General features: G+C 46.3%; 1 protein-coding gene across 1 annotated transcript in view; it reads left to right on the plus strand.

The window, feature by feature from the left end:
• Positions 1–14,875, plus strand: part of LOC111970867 (interleukin-17 receptor D) — a 57,358-nt gene that overhangs the window by 27,011 nt on the left and 15,472 nt on the right. The window contains exons 2-3 of the mRNA XM_023997600.3: positions 4,730–4,796; positions 5,869–5,995. Of these exons, the coding sequence (XP_023853368.2) occupies positions 5,980–5,995 (16 nt within the window). The 5' untranslated portion in view covers positions 4,730–4,796; positions 5,869–5,979. The remainder of the gene's footprint in view (positions 1–4,729; positions 4,797–5,868; positions 5,996–14,875) is intronic.

A 14,875-nucleotide genomic window follows, 5' to 3' on the forward strand; every position in this document is an offset into this window, starting at 1 on the left:
ACACACACACACACACCACAACAACACACACACACACACACACACACACACACACACACACACCACACACACACACACACACACACACACACACACCCATGGCCTGTTCCAAAGGTGTGATACTGTGGTCAGGGGCTTACAGCCTGCTGATTGGATACAGGTGTGGCGGGTGGTGAGGCCCTGTTGCAGGCATCTGTGTGTGTGTGTGTGTGTGTGACCAGCCTCCTGCTGAGAGCAGGGTGTTAACTCCAGGACGGCAGGCCCAGCAGCCCATTAGCTCAAGGCACCGCTCCGACACTTCATTCCCCGGCTAAATGAGAGATTGGGAGAGAAAGTAGGCGTGGCAGGGAACCCCGCGCGGCCGCCCCCGGCCGCCCTTCCGCTCCGTGTTAGTGTTGTAATAACAGGGAAAGCAAAATAGATCCATTTTTAGGTTTAGGAGGTCCCGAGCAAGTATTTAGCCAGCTAGGTCAGCTTCCTCAGAAAAGTGGCCCTTAACACTTTGAAAAGTTCCCTTGTGTAGGCAAACGTGATCGGTTTGACACTGCCAAGAGAATCATGTCTTTTTTGCTTCCGATGAGTTAAGTACTGAGTGTGCTGTTGGCTGTGGGTGCTGTGGTCTTTGTGTAGCCCCAAAGAAAACGTGTGTTAGACAGAACACCGAAAGGATAATAAGAGACGTAGCCTGGTGTGTGGGCTGTACGTTGTTGTTTGAATTATGGTGAGAGAAAAACCTGTTGTATACTGAAAGAAGGTGACTAGGAACCCGTGTTGGTTAATTGGACCCTGTTTAGTTTCTTCCTCCTCTCGGTGTTGTGTGGAGAGAAGATCCACGTTAGCTCTCCCTTGTTTATTAAACAGGCGTTGAACCCGTAGTCCTCGCTGCAGTTTTGGTCCATCTAACCTTGACACCTAACGGAAGTAAACCTGTACCAGTAGCGATCAACGCCACCCAACTTCGTAAGCCGCGAGTAGCAGGCGTTTCGGGTAACGGGAAGCAGTGCAGCCAGCCTAGCGGGAAAGCAGGCTGGAGTGGCGGATAATTGGAAAATACGTACCAGGAGAATGGACGTGGTAAGACGTGTTGAGCGAAAGCTGTTATAGCCACACGTATGTAGGTAGATCCTGGGCGGCCTAGGATTCGCTTCCATGGAACAGGTGGAGGCAGCTAGGAAGCTGGAAGCAGCTTGCAAAGCGGGAAACCGGTGTATGAAGGGTAAAACACGACTGAGCCAGGAACGCCCTGAGAAGGAGACCCACAAAAAAAATTTATGTCTGGACAAGGGTGGGAGGGGAGGGTATAAAGGGAAGTGGGAAGTTGAGGTCTAGTAGCGGAGGGACCTGCGCCCATGATCAAGAGCGCACTTAGTGAATGTGTGGTGCTCCTGAATTACGGGTGCGATTGTGTGTGTGTGTGTGTGTGTGACCAGCCTCCTGCTGAGAGCAGGGTGTTAACTCCAGGACGGCAGGCCCAGCAGCCCATTAGCTCAAGGCACCGCTCCGACACTTCATTCCCCKGCTAAATGAGAGATTGGGGAGATACCGCCTTCCTCTCTGTAGCAGTAAACATTTAGTTTAGTTCGTAGCCAGCTAGGTAGCTTCCTCAGAAAATGTGCCCTTTAACACTTTGAAAAGGCCTTGAGCAACGTTCGTTTGACCCCAAATAATGTCAGGTTTTTGCTCCCTGTAAGAGTAAGACTGAGGGTGTGTCTTTAGCCCAAAGTGTTAGACAGAGACACGGAAAGGAATAGAGTGTGTTGAAATATGGGAGAACCTGTTTAAGAGAGGAAGACCGTGTTGTATGACCTTTAGGATAKCGTGTGATGAATAGGTAATGTTTGGGTTGAAAGCACAGGGAAGTGAGTGATGAGGACGGTGGACACCTCTGCTGATGGCTCCTCCTGTTCAGCCATGGTGGTCTAGTCTCTAGCCGCTCTCCCTCTTTCTGCTTCACTTCAAGCACAAACATCTGGAGGTGCAGGTCGGCGACTCGGGCAGGGAGAGGTGGGAGTTTGTGTGTGTTGATGGGAGTGTGTTGGGGGGAGTGGGGTTTGAACTGGTTGGGGGCCTCATCAATACACATCCTGAGAGGGGGAGAGAAACAGGAATATTTCACATAAATCACATCCTGTGAGGGGGAGAGAAACAGGCAGATTTCAAGACTTTCACATAAATCATGCTTTGAAGTCAATGGAAGATTTGAGCTGTTGCACATGTTGATATCCAGTTAGGACTCAGGTCTTTGTCAATTTGATAGGTGAATAAATAAACCAATGCAAATTCTGCACCATTAAATGTAGTGACACACGCACGGCAAGTGGTACCGGAGCGCCAAGTCGAGGTCCAAAAGGCTTCTTAACAGCTTCTACCCCAAAGCCATAAGACTCCTGAACAGCTTATCAGAGGGCTACCCAGACAATTTCCACTGCCCCCCCCCCGCCCCCTTCTTTTACGCTGCTTCTCTCCTACTTTTTATCTATGCATAGGCGCTTTACCTTCATGTACATATTACCCTCAATTACCTGACTAACCGTCACATTGAACTCTGTACGGTCACCCCTGTATATAGCCTGCTATTGTTATTTACTGCTGCTCTTTAATTATTTGTTACTTTTATTTCTTATTTTTTACCTAACACGTTGGTTATGGGCTTGTAAGTAAGCATTTCACTGTAAGTTCTACACCTGTTGTATTCGCGGCATGTGACTAAAACATTTGATTTGAACTCACTCACACACATATGCATCTAGCACTGCGATGGTCTAAGCCACTGCACGCAGTGCTAGAGGCGTCCACTACAGTCCCGGGTTCGATCCGGGCTGTACAGTATCACAACCGCCGTGATCGGGAGTCACATTTGGCCCTGCATCGTCCGGGCTAGGGAGAGTTTGGCATTTACAAGTAGGCCGTCATTGTAAATAAGATTTTCCTTCTTAACTGACTTGCCTAGTTAAATATAGGTGAAACAAATCAAATAAAAATTCAATTGAACTACCATAGGCTCACAGTAACAGGGCTTAATGGTCTGTGTTATAGTTCCCCAGACTTTGTCTGAGTCATTTTCCTAGTTGGGGTTCATTTTGTGGCATCTTGTCTCAGATATGAGGGCTTTTCTTACATAGCATGATGGAAATAAGAAGATATCTGATATGCAGGCTGCCAGTGCCAGCCAGCTATACAGTCAGCCAGCTATACAGTCAGCCACTATACAGTCAGCAGCTATACAGTCAGCCAGCTATCACAGCTCAGTCAGCACTAGTCAGCCAGCCAGCTATAGCCAGTCAGCCATATACAGCCAGTCAGCCAGCCTATGCACGCAGCCACTATCAGCCAGTCAGCAGCTATACAGCCAGTCAGCAGCTATAGCAGCAGTATCAGCCAGCTATACAGCCAGCCAGCCAGCTATCCAGTCAGCAGCTACAGTACGCAGCTATACAGTCAGCCAGTACACAGCCAGCAGCTATCAGTCCAGCAGTTACACAGCCCCAGCATACGCCAGCCAGCCCTATCTAGTCAGCCAGCTATAACAGCCAGCCAGCTATACACCCCAGCCAGCTATCCAGTCACAGCTTTACAGCCAGCCAGCCAGCTTCCAGTCAGCCAGCTATACAGCCACAGCAGCTCTCAGTCAGCAGCTATACGACCAACTATCCAGTCAGCCAGCTATACGACCAACTATCCAGCCAGTCAGCTTTACACCAGTCAGTCCAGCTTTACACCCAGTCAGTCAGCTTTACACCCCGTCAGTCAGCTACACCCAGTCAGTCAGCTATACACCCAGTCAGCCAGCTATACACCAGTCAGCCACTATACACCAGAGCCAGCAGCTGTACACCCAGCCAGCCACTCAGTCAGCCAGCTATCAGTCAGCCAGCTATTCTAGTCAGCCAGCCAGCTAGTACACGCCAGCCAGTTGTACAACCCGCCAGCCAGTTGTACACCCAGCCAGCCCGCTATCCAGTCAGCCAGCTATCCAGTACGGCCAGCTATACACCTTCAGCCAGCCAGCTATAACACCAGTCAGCTACAGTCAGCCAGCTATACACACGCAGCCAGCTATCAGTCAGTCAGCCCCTATACACCAGCCAGCTATCCACCAGTCAGCCAGCTATCACACCAGCTCAGCGCAGTCAGCCAGCCAGCTATACACACAGCTGCCAGTCAGCCAGCCAAGCCATACACACAGCCAGCCAGTATCCAGCCAGCTATCCAGCCACTATCCAGCCACCAGCCGCTATAACACAACCACCACTATACACCCAGCCCTATACACCCAGCCAGCCAGCTATACACCCAGCCAGCCAGCTATCCAACAGCCAGCCAGCTATACACCCAGCCAGCCAGCTATACACAGCCAGCAGCTATACAGCCCAGCCCAGCCAGCTATCCAGTTAGCCAGCCCATCCCCCTCCTCAATCTGGAGCATCTACTGTCCTGCTCAACTTAGTGTAGTAGTGTCCCACAGCTGGGCTCATTTTAATTATTTATTTTATTTTTGCTGTTAAACAGTATTCCAACTAGTGGGTTATTTTATACATCCAATCATTCATATAAGCATGTAATTCTATAGGTTATTGTTCATTCAAGCTTGCTCTTCAGTAAGACAGCAGATTGTCTGAGTGTTGGCAACGTGGTTGTGATGTATTGATATGTGTCACTGTCTGCCAGTTGTTCTTGTGGTCTTACCATCCAYCCATTCCCCTCTTTCTCTCTCTCTCTCTCTCTGCAGGGGCTCCAGGTTCAGTCAAGTTCTGACGAGAATGGTCGGAAGCTCGGGGTCACATTCCGAACAGACAGTGAGTCTTTCTCACAGTGAAGCCTTGTTTAAATGTTATCTCCACATTTATACAATTATAGAATTGTAACTGTTTACTATTTAACATGAAAACTGACTTCCATTCCATCCTAAAGTTGCCACTTCTCAGAGTCCCATTCCTGACCAAACTTCTCCCCCCCCCCCCCAAGTTAATTACTCCAGAAGTCAAMGTTTTCTCTCTTGTAGCAAATCCGGATTTTCTCAGCAGTCGGCTACTATTGTCCTTGACTGTCAGAGGGGAACAGCTTTTCTGAAAAGCGTCTCTGTGGTTTAGCATCACAATCGACTGCAGCTCAGAGCCAGGGGGCGTGTGTGACACAGCCCACTGCTCCTCTTCCTCTACCTGAGAGAGAAGAGAGGACATAGGGATCATTAACAAAAGAGATGGGAGCGGAGAGGAGGGGAGCAGAGAGGAGGAGGGGAGGGGATGGGAGCAGAGGGGACAGCTCCTTGCATGGCTGCACATTCTCTTCCCCAGGCTTGGCTCAGAGAGAATCTCACCCACCCACCTGTCCATCAGTCCCACCCAGCCGTTCCCGTCCATCAGTCCCGTCCATCAGCCTTCACCCAGGGAGCCCTGTTCTGTTCTGAACTCTCCATCTTAACCATACTCTCTGTTCTGAGCTCTCTGATCCATCCTCGTTCTTCTCTTCTCTCTCTGTTGTGTTGTGGTGTGAGGTGGGTTATCTGTGTGGTAGATGAGGTCGGGAGGGCTTCTGCTTCTGCTAATAAAGGTTGTTTTGAAATTGAAAATAGTTTTTATCTGTGTTCATCAACCTTCTCTCCTCTCTGTCTTTTAACATAGTCTAATTGTGATACGTCCTCTTTCTTCTCTCCTCTCTGTCTTTTAACATAGTCTAATTGTGATACGTCCTCTTTCTTTCCTCCTCTCTGTTTTTAACATAGTCTAATTGTGATACGTCCTCTTTCTTCTCTCCTCTCTGTCTTTTAAGAGTCATTAATTGTGATACGTCCTCTTTCTTCTTCTCTTGTTTTTAACTAGTTTAATTGTGATACGTCCTCTTTCCTCCCCTCTGTTCTCTCTCCGCCAGATTGCTCTGTGAACTGGAGCCATTGGGGAAGCATGCCATCTATGAGGTGAACAATGTAGTTCAGCCTCTCTCTCCTTGCTGAGACAGCCAGGCTGCTGTGGTGGTCCATGGATGCAGCAGCCTCTGGGTATGTAACCAAGCATCTACACCTGGCACTGTCTATGGAATTAGAGAACGTTCACATGATGATGAAATAAGTAGATGCCCAGGACCTCTGGGTGTAGGTATGTACTAGAGGTCGACCGATTATGATTTTTCAACGCCGATACGATTATTGGAGGACCAAAAAGGCGGATACCGAATCGATTAATCGGTCCGTTTTTTATATTAATTTATTTGTATAATGACAATTACAACAATACTGAATGAACACTTATTTTAACTTAAATATAATACATCAATAAAATCAATTGAGCCTCAAATAAATAATGAACAATGTTCAATTTGGTTTATAATGCAAAAATAAAGTGTTGGAGAAGAAAGTAAAAGTGCAATATGTGCCATGTAAGAAAGTTAACTTTAAGTTCCTTGCTCAGAAAATGAGAAATATGAAGCGGCTGGTGGTTCCTTTTAACAGGAGTCTTCAATATTCCCAGGTAAGCAGTTTTAGGTTGTAGTTATTATAAATATTATAGGACTATTTCTCTCTATACGATTTCATATACCTTTGACTATTGGATGTTCTTTAGGCATTTAGTATTGCCAGTGTAACAGTATAGCTTCCGTCCCTCTCCTCGCTCCTACCTGGGCTCAAACCAGGAACCATCGACAACAGCACCCTCGAAGCAGCGTTACTCATGCAGAGAAGGGGAACAACTACTCCAAGTCTCAGAGCGAGTGACGTTTGAAACGCTATTAGCGCGCACCCCGCTAACTAGCTAGCCATTTCACATCGGTTACACCAGCTAATCTCAGGAGTTGATAGGCTTGAAGTCATAAACAGCGCAATGCTTGAAGCATTGCGAAGAGCTGCTGGCAAAACGCACGAAAGTGCTGTTTGAATGAATGCTTACGAGGCCTGCTGGTGCCTACCATCGCTCAGTCAGACTGTTCTATCAAATCATGACTTAATTATAACATAAATAAAACACAGAGAATACGAGGCTTAGGTCATTAATATGGTAGAATTCGAACTATCATCTCGAAAACAAACGTTTATTCTTTCAGTGAAATACGGAACCATTCGATATTTTATCTAACGGGTGGCATCCGTTAAGATATTCCTGTTACATTGCACAACCTTCAATGTTATGTCATAATTACGTAAAATTCTGGCAAATAAGTTCGCAATGAGCCAGGCGGCCCAAACTGTTGCATTATACTCTGACTCTGCGTGCAATGAAACGCAAGAGAGTGACACAATTTCACCTGGTTAATATTGCCTGCTAACTGGATTTATTTTAGCTAAATATGCAGGTTTAAAAATATATACTTCTGTGTATTGATTTTAATAAAGGCATTGATGTTTATGGTTAGGTACACGTTGGAGCGAATGCGCACTGCATCGATTATATGCAACGCAGGACACGCTAGATAAACTATTAATTAATCACCATGTGGTAGTTATATAACTGTGATTTTGATTGATTGATTGATTGAATTTTTTTTTATAAGTTTAATGCTAGCTAGCAACTTACCTTGGCTTCTTACTGCATTCGCGTAACAGGCGTTGGACTAGTTAACCGTAAGGTTGCAAGATTGAATCCCTGAGCTGACAAGGTAAAAATCTGTTGTTCTGCCGCTGAACAAGGCAGTTAACCCACCATTCCTAGGCCGTCATTGAAAATAAGAATGTGTTATTAACTGACTTGCCTAGTTAAATAAAGGTGTAACAAAAATATATATATGTAAAATTGAAAAAATCGGCAAAATCGGCGTCCAAAATTAACAATTTCCGATTGTTATGAAAACTTGAAATCGGCCCTAATTAATCGGCCATTCCGATTTAATCGGTCGACCTCTAGTATGTACAGCTATGCTCACTGGCGTACTACACACCGCAGCATCCCCCGGCATGAGATTAGCTATAAACCTGCACATTTTTCTCTTTGTTCTATGGGAAAATGTGTGGAATTGTATGAAGTTAGCTGTTTTCTAGAGTAGTTATGGACTGGAGATGAAAAAAGTTCCTCTGTGATTAGATATGAGCAGTCATTCATAGGGAGGGAAAAATTGTGTTACTGTTAAATTGTTTTCGATAGATCACATTACATTTGGGAGACACCATAACATTTTAAAACCTTGGTATGTGCACGTGTGTGTTTGCTTTCTACGCCTGGTGACACACAGGAGTGGTTTATGTTTATCTTCAGTATTTCAGGGCAGGCTGGGTTGAAGGGAGTAGAGTTTGTAGAGGAAAGAGGTTTGGGAACAGGAGAGGAGAGGAGAGGAGAGGAGAGAAAAGGATATTCTTCAAAGCCCTGTGTTGTTGGTCCTGATCAAAGACCCAGGTTACCTCCCCCAGCCCTGTGTTGTCGTGTTGGGCTTGTCCTGATCACAGACCCAGTTTACCTCCCCCAGCCCTTTGTTGTTGGTCCTGATCACAGACCCAGGTTACCTCCCCCACTCCTGCTTTTGTCGGTTGGGCCTTGTCCTGATCACAGCACCCAGTTTACCTCCCCCAAGCCCTGCTGTGTTTGCGTCCTGATCACCAGACCCCAGGTATCCTCCACTGTGTTGCTCAGTGGCTTGTCGATCACAGAACCCAGTTTCCACCTCCCCCACGCCCTTTGTGTTGGTCCCTGATCACAGAACCCAGGTTCCTCCCCCAGCCCTGTTGTCCGTGTGGGCTTGTCCTGATCACAGACCAGTTTTACCCTCCCCCACCCTGTGTTGTTGTCCTGATCACAGACCACAGTTTTACTCCCCCAGCCCGTTGTCGTGTGCTTGTCCTGATCACAGACACAGTTTAAACCTCCCGCCCCCCCCCCCCGCCCCCCCGCCCCCCCCCCCCCCCCCCCCTTCCAGAGCCCTTTGGTGTTGGCTGATCAAGACCCCAGTTAACCTCCCCAAGCCCTGTGTTGTGGCCTGACAAGAACCCAGTTTTTTTTTTTTTACTTTTTTTTTTACTTTTTTGTTTTTGCTTTTTTTTGTTACTTTCTTTTTTTTAATGTCTTTGTTTTCGATTCTTTGCACGTGTCTTCATGTAGGGATTCTGCGGGTTATTGAGTTTGGAGATAATTTATACTTTTATTTCGTTTGTGGATTGTTAGATGTCAGCTTGTTATTTTGTGTTTGTTGTGTGGTTTGTTCGATGTTCAGGGTTGACGGACTTTTCTGGTTGACGTGGATTTTTGAGTTTTCGTCGTTCGCGTGTTGATGTGTTTTTGATTATGAGATGATTTCGATATTTTTTGTGTAAAGGTCTACGCGGTTCGTCGGGTGGTTATTCGCTGGTTCTGCTTTCGCTTGGTATTTTGTGTGTTTTTGTGGGTTTGTGTTTTGTCGGTTTTGTTTGTTTGTTGGTGGTTTGCTTTTATCATGACTGGGTGTTTGCTATTTTGTGTCGCGTTTTTCGATTGGCCTTTTGATTCTGTTTTTGGGAGTTGAGTGTGTGTTGGTTTTGGTTTTATTTCTTGGGTGTGGATGTGCGTTGTGTCTTATGTAGTTGTTTTAAGTGTTTGCTTTCTGTTTTTTGTCACTACGGACACGTAGTGTTTTCCGCTTCGTTATCTTTTTTCTTTTGATGTTTTGTTTATTTGATGTGAGTGATTTTCTTTACCTCTCTCCCAGCCCCTGTGTTGTTGGTCCTGATCACAGACCCAGGTTACCTCCCACCCTGTGTGTCGTGTTGGGCTTGTCCTGATAAGAGGCAGTTACCTCCCCCAGCCCTTTGTTGTTGGTCCTGATCAAAGACCCAGTTACCTCCCCAGCCCTTTGTTGTTGGTCCTGATCAAAGACCCAGGTACCTCCCCAGCCCTGTGTTGTCGTCTTGGGCTGTCCAGATCACAGACACAGTTTACCTCCCCCAGCCTGTGTTGTTGGCCTGATCACAGACCCAGGTTACCTCCCAGCCCTTTGTGTTTGGTCCTGATCAAGACCCAGTTTACCTCCCCAGCCCTGTGTTGTTGGTCCTGATCACAGACCCAGGTTACCTCCCCAGCCCTGTGTTGTCGTTTGGGCTTGTCCTGATCACAGACCCAGTTACCTCCCACCCTTTGTTGTTGCGTCCTGATCAAAGACCCAGTTACCTCCCCAGCCCTGTGTTGTGTGGTTCCCGATCAAAAACTCCAGGTTACCCTCCCCAGCCCTGTGTTATGGGTCCTGAATCAAAGACCCATCGTTTACCTCCCCCAAGCCCTGTGTTGTGTGGTCTGCGGAACACAGACCCGGTACTTCCCCAGCAGGCCCCTGACAGGGAAGAGATCCATACCCTACACAACAAAGCTGTGATTTGTCTGTGAAGGAATGTGTGTGTGTTTGTCTTGACTGTCTCTGTTTGCACGCGATCTGTGCCTGTGTGACAGAGAGAGAGCAAGACTAAGAGAAAGGGAGGCCTCCTCTGCTTCCGTCTGCTGAGGCGCTATTGAACTTGGTAAAGTGAAGCCTTGGCTGATCCTCAGGACAATGCAGCTTGTTGTTCTCCGGGGGTTAATCCCTGGGACACTGCTCAGGTAGAGGGTTTCACATAGACGGAGGAAAATAAAAGGATAAGAGAGAAAGAAAGGGGGGGGGAGAGGAGGGAGGGAGCTGAAGCTTCCGGCCCCAGGACAAAAACATGCCTGGAGACAGACAACCTAACCAGTCCGACAGCTTTTTCTTCCCAGTTTTCTCTCTCTCTTCTCTCGTCTCTCGTCTCTCTTCTCTCTCTCTCTGTGTGCGTGTTGACGGTGAGACTGATGGTATCTGTGTGGAGGTAGAGGAGAGGAGGAGGTGTGTAGTTACAGCCACCACAAAGAGGAGGCTCTTTCAGCTCCTCAGCTTGAACACACATACACGGAGCCTCCGCTCCCCACCGAGGTAACAGGAGCCACAGGGAATGTGTGTTTTCTGCCTCTGCTGTTGCCTCGGACTGATAAAGCAGAAACATAATTAACAGGGAGGTACGCTGGCACACTTTGAAGGGCACGGGAATGCTCCCTTGGCACGCAGACACCCTCCCTCCTGTCCTCTGCAAACATGGGTTCAAATGCTATTTCAAATCTATTTATAAAGCGTAGCTGTGCTTGCTTAAGCTTGCCTGTTGCTATGAATCAATCGAGAAGTGCTAAAAGTGCAAATCCTGCCCACCTGGCACTCCAGACAGGCTAAGACGCACCTGCTCGCTCACTCAGACACTGACACATCCCCCTTTCCCTTCTCTTTGTTTAAGTTTCTGTCTCTTCCTGTTGTTAGTCTGGCGTTGTTCTGTTTTTTCATCTCTGTCTCTTCCTGTTGTTAATCTGGCGTTGTTCTGTTTTTTCATCTCTGTCTCTTCCTGTTGTTAATCTGGCGTTGTTCTGTTTTTTTGTTTGTTTAGTTTCTACAATTGTAAAGCTACTTTGGGTCCTTGCAAAGCGCTATATAAATCACATATAGTATTATTATTATTAAAACAAATACTCAAAAGTATTTGAAAGATTGTAAATAGCATTTGAACCCATGTCAAGTACTCTGCCAGGGCACAGCCTCTTTCTCCTGCTGGTTCATATTATGGTCTCTCATAAAAAGGAAGAAAAAAGGTCTCGAAATGTGTTTGATGCCTGCCCTGACCTCGAGTGTGAGTGTGTGTGTGTGTGTGTGTGTGTGTGTGTGTTACTATTCTCGTGGGTTCCGGAAATCACCAAATGTCCCCACAAGGATAGTAAAACAAGGAAAATTCTACCAAGAGGGGATTTCTCCCATATCCCCACGAAGACAAAAGCTATTTTAGGGTTACAGTTAGGGTTATGCTTAGGGGTTAGGGTTCGTGTCACAATTAGTAGTTAGGGTTAGGGGTTAGAAGTTAGGGTTATGCTTAGTAGTTAGGGTTAGGATTAATAGTCAGGGTTAGGGGTTAGTAGTTAGGGTTAGGGGTTAGTAGTTAGGGTTAGGGAAATAGGATTTTGAATTAAAATAAATGTTAAGACCCCACAAGGATCGTAAAATGTGTTTATCTTTACATGGTTCTTCACTTTATTTGTGCCTTTATCATGTTTTGGCCCAAAACCCTCGCTCATCAGTCAGGTCTGACTGACCTGTACTACAGACGAGGAGGAGGAATGTAGAATCCATCCTGTCTGTCTGACCTGTACTACAGACAAGGAGGAGGAATGTAGAATCCATCCGGACCTAGTTTGTTTCCATGGATAAATGTTGTGTAGATCTTTAATGTTTTTCCCACATAAGTCTGACCTATCGGACCACCTATTTTATTTTACGTTTGCAATCGCAACAAATAAAATCTGCTCAGGACCCCAAACCAAGGAGCATGCAAAAGTCGTGCTATAAAAATCCTCAGACAACACAAAAAATTCCTTGAATGCCCTTCCAGACTCCTTCTGCTAACCCAAGGACGGCAGAGGACAAAAATCAGTTAAACACCTTAACTGAGGAATCTCAATTTAAACCTTGCGCAATACCCTAGATGCAGTTGCACCCCTAAAAACGAAAAACATGTGTGTCAATAAGAAACTAGCTCCCTGTATACAGAAAAATACCCGAGCCGGTTTGAAGCAAGTTCCAGGAAATTGGGAACGGAAATGGCGCCACACCAAACTGGAAGTCTTCGACTAGCCTTGGAAAGACAGTACCGTGCAGTACCGAAGAGCCTCACTGCTGCTCGCATCCATCCTACTTTTCAACTTAATCGAGGAAAATAAGAAACAATCCAAAATTTCTTTTTGATACTGTTTCTCGCGAAACTAACTAAAAAGCAGCAATTCCCCAAGAGAGGATGGCTTTCACTTTTCAGCAGTAATAAATCATGAACTTCTTTGAGGAAAAGATCATGACCATAGAAGAGCAAATTACGGACTCCTCTTTGAATCTGCGTAATTCCTCCAGGGCTTAGCTTCCTGGGATCTGCACAGCTCTGCGAGGGCCTGGGAATCGGGAGGAGACACTTAAGTGTTTTTAGTACTAATATCTCTTGACACAATGATGAATAACATAAACCTTCAAAGCTGCATACTGGCATTCCTATTCCTACTAACTGCTGAGAGCTGCTCCTGTGCTTGGCCCCTCCTATGTTTGAACATAATAAACAGGCTCTCTATCCCCGGATGTGTACCAAACTCACTAAAAAAGGTGGCAGTGATAACGCCTCTCTTGAAAAAGCCAAACCTGACCGGAAATATAAAAAACTATCGGCCTATAGTCGAATCTTTCCATTCCTCTCAAAAATTTTAGAAAAAAAGCTGTTTTGCGCAGCAACTCACTGCCTTCTGAGACAAACAATGTAATACGAAAATGCTTCAGTCTGGGTTTTAGACGCCCATCATAGCACTGAGACTGCACTTGTGAAGGTGTAAATGACCTTTTAATGCGCAGACCGAGGCTCTTGTCTGTCTCGTGCGTACTAGACCTTAGTCTGCCTTTGACACATCGATCACCACATTCTTTTGGAGAGACTGGAAACCAAATTGGTCTAGCACGGACAAGTTTCTGGCCTGGTTTAGTCTTAACTGTCGCGAAAGATATCTTTGTTCTCTGTGAATGGTCTGTCCTCTGACAAATCAACTGTACATTTGGTGTTCCCAAGGTTCCGTTTTTAGGACCACTATGGTTTTCACTATATATTTTACCTCCTTGGGGAATGTTATTCGAAAACCATAATGTTAACTTTCACTGCTATGCGGATGACACACAGCTGTACCAATAATCATTATGATTTATTATTATTTTGACATGCCTTGTCACTTATAGAACATTTTTGAACATCTTGGCGATAGTTCTGTATAATCTCCACCCGGCACAAGCAGAAGAGGACTGGCCCACCCTATAGCCTGGTTCCTCTCTAAGGTTTCCCTTCTAGTTTTGGGCCTTTCTAGGAGTTTTTCCTAGCACCGTGCTTCCTACACCTGCATTACTGAGCTGTTTTGGGGTTTTAGGCTGGGTTCTGTACAGCACTTTGGATATCCTCAGCTGCATGTACGAAGGGCTATATAAATAGACATTTGATTGATTGATTTGTCGGGCACGTCAGACAGGATGGAACTCATGCTGTAGGGGCTGGGCACAGTCAGACAGGAATGGAACTCATAGTTTAGGGGCAACAGTGAGACAGGGTGGAACTCATAGTTTTTAGGGGCTGGGCACGGTCAACAGGATGGAACTCATAGTGCAGGGACTGGAACACAGTCATTCAGGATGGAAACTCATAAGTTTTTAGGGGCTGGGCACCAGTCATACAGGATGGAACTCATAGTTTAGGGGCACAGTCAGACATGGATGTGCAACTCATGCTGTAGGGGCTTGGCACAGTTCAGACAGGATGGAACTCATGAATGTAAGGGGCACAGTCAGACAGGATGGAACTCATAGTTTAGGGGCAACAGTCAGACAGGAATGGAACTCATAAGTTTAGGGGCTGGGCAACAGTGCAGCGGATGGACACTCATAGTTTAGGGACTGGGCACGGTCATACAGGAAATGGAACTCCACTAGTTAGGGCAAATTTGGTCCACAGTCATACAGGATGGAACTCATGCTGTAGGCTGGGCACAGTCAGACAGGATGGTGAACTCATGAATGTAGGGGCACAGTCAGACAGGATGGAACTCATGCAGTTAGGGGCTGGGCACAAGTCGAGACAGGATTGAACTCATAGTTTAGGGGCTGGGCACGTGAGACAGGTTGAACTTCATAGTTTAGGGGCTGGGAACGGTCATAACAGGATGGAACTCATAGTGTATGGGGCTGGGCACAGACAGACAGGATGGATTCTACTTCCTCACAAGTAGTCTGTTGTACAGGTCAGATAGACAGGATGGATTTCTACCATTCTCCTCCTCAAGTCTGTAGTACAGTCAGAACCGACAGGATGGATTCTAATAAAACAAAAAAATTTCCTCCTCCTTGTCTGTAAGTACAGGTCAGACAGACAGGA

The sequence above is a fragment of the Salvelinus sp. IW2-2015 genome, linkage group LG1, assembly GCF_002910315.2.
Source record: "Salvelinus sp. IW2-2015 linkage group LG1, ASM291031v2, whole genome shotgun sequence".
NCBI classification, from domain to species: domain Eukaryota; kingdom Metazoa; phylum Chordata; class Actinopteri; order Salmoniformes; family Salmonidae; genus Salvelinus; species Salvelinus sp. IW2-2015.